Source organism: Propithecus coquereli, unplaced genomic scaffold (genome assembly GCF_000956105.1).
Source record: "Propithecus coquereli isolate 6110/MARCELLA unplaced genomic scaffold, Pcoq_1.0 Scaffold76, whole genome shotgun sequence".
Classification (NCBI taxonomy): domain Eukaryota; kingdom Metazoa; phylum Chordata; class Mammalia; order Primates; family Indriidae; genus Propithecus; species Propithecus coquereli.
In genome coordinates this window covers 8,377,926-8,384,750 of record NW_012153729.1, presented here as the reverse complement: position 1 = coordinate 8,384,750, position 6,825 = coordinate 8,377,926, and the positions used below count along the sequence as shown (strand labels likewise).

At 40.2% G+C, this 6,825-nt stretch overlaps 1 protein-coding gene across 1 annotated transcript; it reads right to left on the bottom strand.

The window, feature by feature from the left end:
- Positions 1-3,462: 3,462 nt before the first annotated feature.
- On the bottom strand, positions 3,463-5,219 carry LOC105824729 (zinc finger protein-like). The gene is made up of 3 exons (XM_012662272.1): positions 4,980-5,219; positions 3,704-4,907; positions 3,463-3,530 (listed from the first exon to the last, which is right to left on the bottom strand). The coding sequence occupies exons 1-3, from the start codon at positions 5,217-5,219 to the stop codon at positions 3,463-3,465; spliced, it is 1,512 nt and encodes a 503-aa protein (XP_012517726.1).
- Positions 5,220-6,825: the final 1,606 nt, after the last annotated feature.

Below are 6,825 nucleotides of genomic sequence, written 5' to 3'. Positions count from 1 at the left end.
GCAAGACCCTGTTTCTAAAAAAAAAAAAAATTAAAAATAAAATAATGTATCTGGAAATGATCCTAAGGGTATACAGCAAATGAAGAAACATCTATTGAAGAAAAGCTACTAAATTTGATGTCTGTGGTATTCGAACCAAATACCATCCTTATTTGAACTGCACTCTCTCTCCTTACTCCCAGCTCCATGAGAAAAATACTCCGCCTCAGATTGTTGCAGCCAGGAACCAAGGGCTCCCCAGACCCAGCTCCCAGTCAGAGGGCTTTATTCCTCCGAGAGGCAGGACATCAGCATTTCACATCCTGCCCCCAGCTACCTATTGCTGAGGGTAACTTAAGGGCAAGAGAGACTTAGAGGTAAGGACTCCCTGCTTCTGCTCAGCATCTATGAGACTCTGCTGGGAGCATGGTACCACTGAGGATACTGGGGTTTATGGGGCAATGGTTCCATCCCAAGAGAAGCAAGCCAAGAAGACCTGAGGCTACTGCCTCATTTCCACCTGATGCTCAAATCCTAAAACAGGGACATCATTCAGAGGAAGCACACCAGGGTCTCCACTGCAGCCTCCGAGCCCTGATTTCAGAAATTTTGCCTTGGGGGAGAAGCAGGCTATAAAACAGACAGGTCCTAATCTCTTCCCAATGGAACTGGCTTCATTTGTAACAGAGGGTGAAGTTCAAGCCTACGTGTGTTCTCAAAAATAGTGGGGCTTGGGGGAAAAGGCAATTGGGAGGAGATTAGTAGATTGAACGAACATACAGGCTAAAGTGTAAGCCAGTTAGTTTGTAGGAAAGAACCAGGGAAAGAGGTAAGTGGGAGGAGCCTCCTGCTGTTAGAATGAAAGTCAAACACTAATCAGGAATGATTCCTTCAGAGGAGTCACAATTTGATTGAATCGGTCTATAGAGCAATTTCTGCCCCAGGGCATTATTATAAACAATAGAGCAAACAGCTGGCAGTTAGTGGAGTTTAACAACTGGGTGTGGTCAGGGAAAGAGATGAAGAAAACCTCGACAAAACCACTGTCTTCCCAAGATGACTGTGAACTTACCCCAAACTGCACCTCCCTGCAGAGCAACATCAGAGGTTTAACATTGCAGGGGGTGAGGAGACAGACTTCACCAAAACCAGTCACAACCAAACAAAGAAGCAAATAAACAACAAGCGGGAGGTGGGCGGATTACCAGTACCCAGAGTTGCTACGATATTGTATATAAAATGTCCAGTTTCCAGCAAAAATATATGACATAAGCAAAGAAGCAGAAAAGTACAACCCTTGTACTGGGAAAAAAGCAGGCAACAAGACTGCCTGTGGGAGCGGCCAGATGGTAGATTCAGCCAACATGAACTAAAAGTAGCCATTACAAATATGTTCAAAGAACTAAAGGAAACATGATTAAAGAAGTAAAGGAAGGGCTGGACGTGGTGGCTCACGCCTGTAATCCTAGCACTCTGGGAGGCCGAGGCGGGAGGATTGTTTGAACTCAGGAGTTCGAGGCCAGCCTGAGCAAGAGCGAGACCCTGTTTGTACTAAAAAAAATAGAAAGAAATTAGCTGGACAACTAAAAATATACAGAAAAAATTAGCCGGGCATGGTGGCACATGCCTGTGTTCCAGCTACTCAGGAGCCTGAGGCAGTAGGATCACTTGAGTCCAGGAGTTTGAGGTTGCTGTGAGCTACACTAATGCCACGGCACTCACTCTAGCCAGGGCAACAGAGTGAGATTTGTCTCAAAAAAAAAAAAAAAGAAAAGAAAGAAAGAAAGGAAGGTATGATGACAATGTTGCATAAAATAGAGACTATTAATAAGGAGATAAAAAATACATATATAAAAGGAAATTCTGGAATTTAAAGATACAACTATACTAAAATGAAAAATTCACTAGAGAGGCTCAACAGTAGATTTGAACTGTCAGAAGAAGGAATTAGCAAACTTGAAGACAGATCTATAGAGTTTATGGAATCTGAAGAACAGAAAAAAGAATGAAGAAAAGTGAACAAAGCCTCAGAGAAATGTGGCACATCATAAAATACACCAACATAAGCATCATGGAAGTACCAGAAGGAGAGGAAAGAGAGAAACAAGCAGAAGGGGTTTTTTTTCAAAGAAATAATAACTGACAACTTCCCAAATTTATTGAAAAACATTAACTGACACATCCAGGAAGCTCAACAAATGCAAAGAGATCCACAGACATATCACAGTAAAATGTCGAAAGTCAAAGACAAGGAGAAAATCTTGAAAGCACCTAGAGAAAAATGACTTATCACTTACAAGGGAACCCCAATAAGAGTAACAGCTGACTTTTCAAAAGAAAGGTGGAGGCAAGAAGGCAGTGGGATAACATACACAAATATTCAAAGAAAAAACTGTCAACCAAGTTTCCTATATCTAGCAAGTTATCTTTCAAAGATGAAAGTGAAATAAAGATATTTCCAAGTAAACAAAAAGTGAGAGAATTTATTGTTAGCAAACACACCTTACAGGAAATTCTTCAGACTGAATGGAAATGGTAAGTCAAATACACCTGGAACAAACCAATGTACATAAATCCGTAGCATTTCTGTATACTAATAACACTAAAGCCTAGGGTCAAATCAAAGACTCAATTCACAATAGCTACAAAGAAAATAAAATGCTAGGAATATACTTAACCAAGGAAGTAAAAGATCTCTATAAGGAGAACTATAAAACTCTGAGAAAGAAATCACAGAGGATACAAACAAATGGGAAAACATATCATGCTCATGGATAGGTAGAATAAACATTGTTTTGTTTTGTTTTTATGTGCAGTCCCATGTTTATTGCAGCACTATTCACAATAGCCAAATATGGAATCAACCTAAGTGACCATCGACAGATAAGTAAAGAAAATGTGGCATATATACACAATGCAATACTATTTAGCCATAAAAAAAGAACAAAATTCTGTCATTTGTGGTAAAATAGGTGAGCTTTGGAGGAAATTATGTTAAGTGACATAAGCCAGGCACAGAAAGATAAATACTCCATATTCTTACTCATATGTGAAAGCTAAAATGTTGACCTCATAGCAGTAGAGAGTAGAAACGAATGACTATTAGAGGTAGGGAAGGGTGCATGAGGAGGAGGGAAGGATAGCCAAAGGTTGGTTAATGGACACAAAAGTACAGCTCATTAGGAGGAGTAAGTTCTAGCATTCTACAGCACTGCAAGGTGACTATAATAAACAGCAACAGCAAATTTGGAAGGTTCCCAAAACAAAGAAATGATAAATGTTTGAGGTGATGGATATGCTAATTACACTGATTTGATCATTACACATTGTATATAGATACTGAAATATCACAGTGTACCCCATAAATATGTATAATTATGTATCATTTAAAAATAATGATAAAAGCATATCAAGATTCAAGCGCCTCTTATACCCTTTCTCACAGTCTTCGCATTTGTATGATTTTTCCCCACTATGGTCTCTTTATTGGTCTTTAAGATATGAACTACGCACAAAGCTCTTCCCACAGTCCTCACATTTGAATGGTTTCTCTCTGCTGTGGAGTCTCTGATGAGTGAGGTGAGTTGAGGCCCATCTGAAGTCCTTTCCACACGCCTCACATTTGTATGGCTTTTCCCCAGTGTGAACTCTCGATGGGAATGAAGTTTTGAACTCTCAGTAAATCTCTTGCCACACTCTTCACATTTGAATGGTTTTTCTCCACTATGGAGTCTCTTATGTCTCAAAATGCCTGAGGCCCGGCTAAAGCTCTTCCCACATTCTTTACAATTATAAGGTCTCTCTCCCGTGTGGACTCTCTGGTGCAAGTCAAGATTAAACTTACTAATGTAGCCCTTCCCACATTTCTTACATTTGTATGACTTTTCTATACTGTGGGCTCTGTGATGGGAATAGCGTCGTGAATTCGTATAAAATCCCTTCCCACATTCAAATGGTGTTTCTACAGTATGGATACGCCGATGTCTCGATAGACTTGAGGACCATCTGAAGCTCTTTCCACATTCTTTACAATTATATGGTTTCTCTCCTGTGTGGTACATATGATGCTTATAAAGATCTTGCCTACAAACAAAGCCTTTTCCACACTCCTCACATTTGTATGGTTTCTCTCCTCTGTGGACCACGCAATGATCATTAAATACTGATCTCTGACCAAAGCTATTAATATTATCACATGGATCATATCTGAATGGTTTCTCTCGCATATGAACCATGGAATGTCTATTAAGATTTGATCGACTACGGAAGCTCTTACCACATATATCACATTTGAATGGTTTCTCCCCATTATGGATTCTCTGATGTTCCTGAAGCTGTGAATCATGAATGAAGGCCCTTCCACATTCCTCACAATGATAAGGTTTCTCTCCTGTGTATAATTTGCAATGAACATTAAGTGCCGATCTACGACTGAAGCCTTTCCCACATTGCTCACATTTGAATGGTTTCTCTCCAGTGTGAACTTTCTGATGAGCTTGCAGAGGTGAGCCCTGACTGAATTCCTTACCGCACACATCACACTTACAGAGTTTCTCTCCCAAGTGGACTCTCCGATGAATACAAAGAGCTGATCTGTAACAGAAACTCTTTCCACACTCATCACATGTATGAGACTTCTCTCTTGAGTGTAATTGCTCCTGAAGATCAAAGACAAAGACATCACTGAAGAATTGTTTATGTTCTTTATGCTGGTAAGTTTTCTGTGGTATATGAATAAGTCCTGCCTCAGTCTGACCGGGAACGTCACCTTGTCTGGAGAACTGACAGCTATTTATCATGGAGTCTTGAGACCTGGTTAAGTCAGTTGCAATTTGTTCCCAGATCTGCTGGCAGGACAACTCTTCATGCGGTCCTGTTTCTGGAACAGTCTCCATCTTAGTTGGGACCTCGCCTACAGATTTTGAAAGCTGCCAGCCTGGGGCAGCTGCCAACTAACAGCAACCGTGACCGCCAGCAGCAGGGCTGCAGCACACTTGTACGTGCCCTGAATTCCCTTCTCTATGGGTTGCTGTCTTCATCATCCAAAACTTTTTTTCCCTTAGGATGTGGAATGTATCTCGTGGGAATGGTTGATGCTCCACAGAAAGCAGGTTCCTGAAGTTCTCCAGCATCACATCTAGGTACAATTTCCTCTGGGCAGCTTCCAGCAGACTCAGCTCCTCCTGGGTGAAGATCACAGCCACGTCCTCAAATGTCACTGCCTCCTTGAATGTGGTCATTTTTCCTCCTACTTTGGGGAATTTGTAGAGTCCTGAGTTATACAGTTCCTGGGAAGGCAGAATCACGCGTAGAGCTTTGCTTTCGGTAACCAAGAAGTCACTCTTTGAAAAGTCATCCTGCAGAGCTGTGAAACACCCTGACCTTGTCGCCGCCTGTGGTAAAAGTTAAATGCTCCCTTCTCCCTGTGGAGGATGGAAGCAACCCTCTCCTTCCTGGAGACATTCTGAAGGACCCAAAAGAAACAGAATAAACGTTGTTAAAATGTCCATATTACCCATAGTTATTTACAAATTCAATGCAATCTCCATCAAATTACCAAAGTCAAACTTAACAGATCTAGAAAAAATAATTCTATGCTTCGTTTGGAACCAGAAAAGAGCCTGAATAGCCAAAGCAATCTTAAGCAAAGAGAATAAATCTGGAGGCATCACATTGCCAGACTTCAAACCATAGGACAAGGCTATAGTAACCAAAACAGCATGGTATCAGTACAAAAATAGAGACATAGACCAATGGAAAAGAACAGAGAACCCAGATATAAAACTATTTACCTACAATCAACTGATCTTTGACAAAGCAGACAATAATCTACACTGTGGAAAAGAAGCCCTACTCAATAAATGGTCCTGGGAAAATTGGGTAGCCACAGGCAGAAGAATGAAACAGGACCCCTACCTCTCACCGCTCACAAAAATTAATTCAAGTTGGATAAAAGACTTAGATCTAAGGAATGAAACCATAAGAATTCTAGAGGGAAATGTAGGTAAAACTCTTCTAGATATTGGTCTAGGCAAAGAATTTATGAAAAAGACCCCCATGGCAATCATGGCAACAACAAACATTAATAAATGGGATTTGATTAAACTAAAAAGCTTCTGCAGCTAAGGAAACAATCAACAGAGCAAACAGACAACCTACAGAATGGGAGAAAATATTCGCAGGCTACACATCCAATAAAGGGCTAATAACCAGAATTTACAAAGAACTCAAGCAAATCAGCAAGAAAAAAAAAATAACCCTATTAAAAATTGGGCGAAAGACATGAACAGAAGCTTCTCAAAAGAAAAAGACAAGTGGCCAATAAACATATGAAAAAATGCTCAATATCACTAATCATTAGGGAAATGCAAATTAAAATCACAGTGAGATATCACCTTACCCCAGTTAGAATGGCATTTATCTAGAAGTCCAAAAACAATAGATGCTGGTGTGGATGCAGAGAGAAAAGAATGCTTATACACTATTGGTGGAACTGCAAAGTAGTACAACTCTATGGAAAACAGTTTGGAGATTCCTCAAGAACTCAAAGTAGACCTACCATTTGATCCAGCAATTCCACTATCAAGTATTCACAGAAAGAAATAAAAGAGTTTTCATCAAAAAGACACCTGCACTTGAATGTTTATTGCAGCACAATTCACAACTGCAAAGATGTGGAATCAACCCAAGTGCCCATCAATTCATGAGTGGATTAATAAAATGTGATATACGTATACCACGGAGTACTACTCAGCCATAAAAAGATGAATTAGTACCTTTTGCAACAATCTGGATGGAACCAGAGACCATTCTCCTAAGTCAAGTGTCTCAAGAATGGAAAAACAA

Bases quoted from the DNA above. Each gene is read 5' to 3' on its own strand.
- LOC105824729 (XM_012662272.1), bottom strand. From the start codon at position 5,219: ATGACCACATTCAAGGAGGCAGTGACATTTGAGGACGTGGCTGTGATC. The intron at 4,908-4,979 runs GTACAAGTGTGC...CCAGGCTGGCAG, and splicing joins GAGAAGGGAATTCAGGGCAC to CTTTCAAAATCTGTAGGCGA. The intron at 3,531-3,703 runs GTGGAGAAAAAC...TCCACAGCAGAG, and splicing joins GAGACATAAGAGACTCCATA to AGAAACCATTCAAATGTGAG.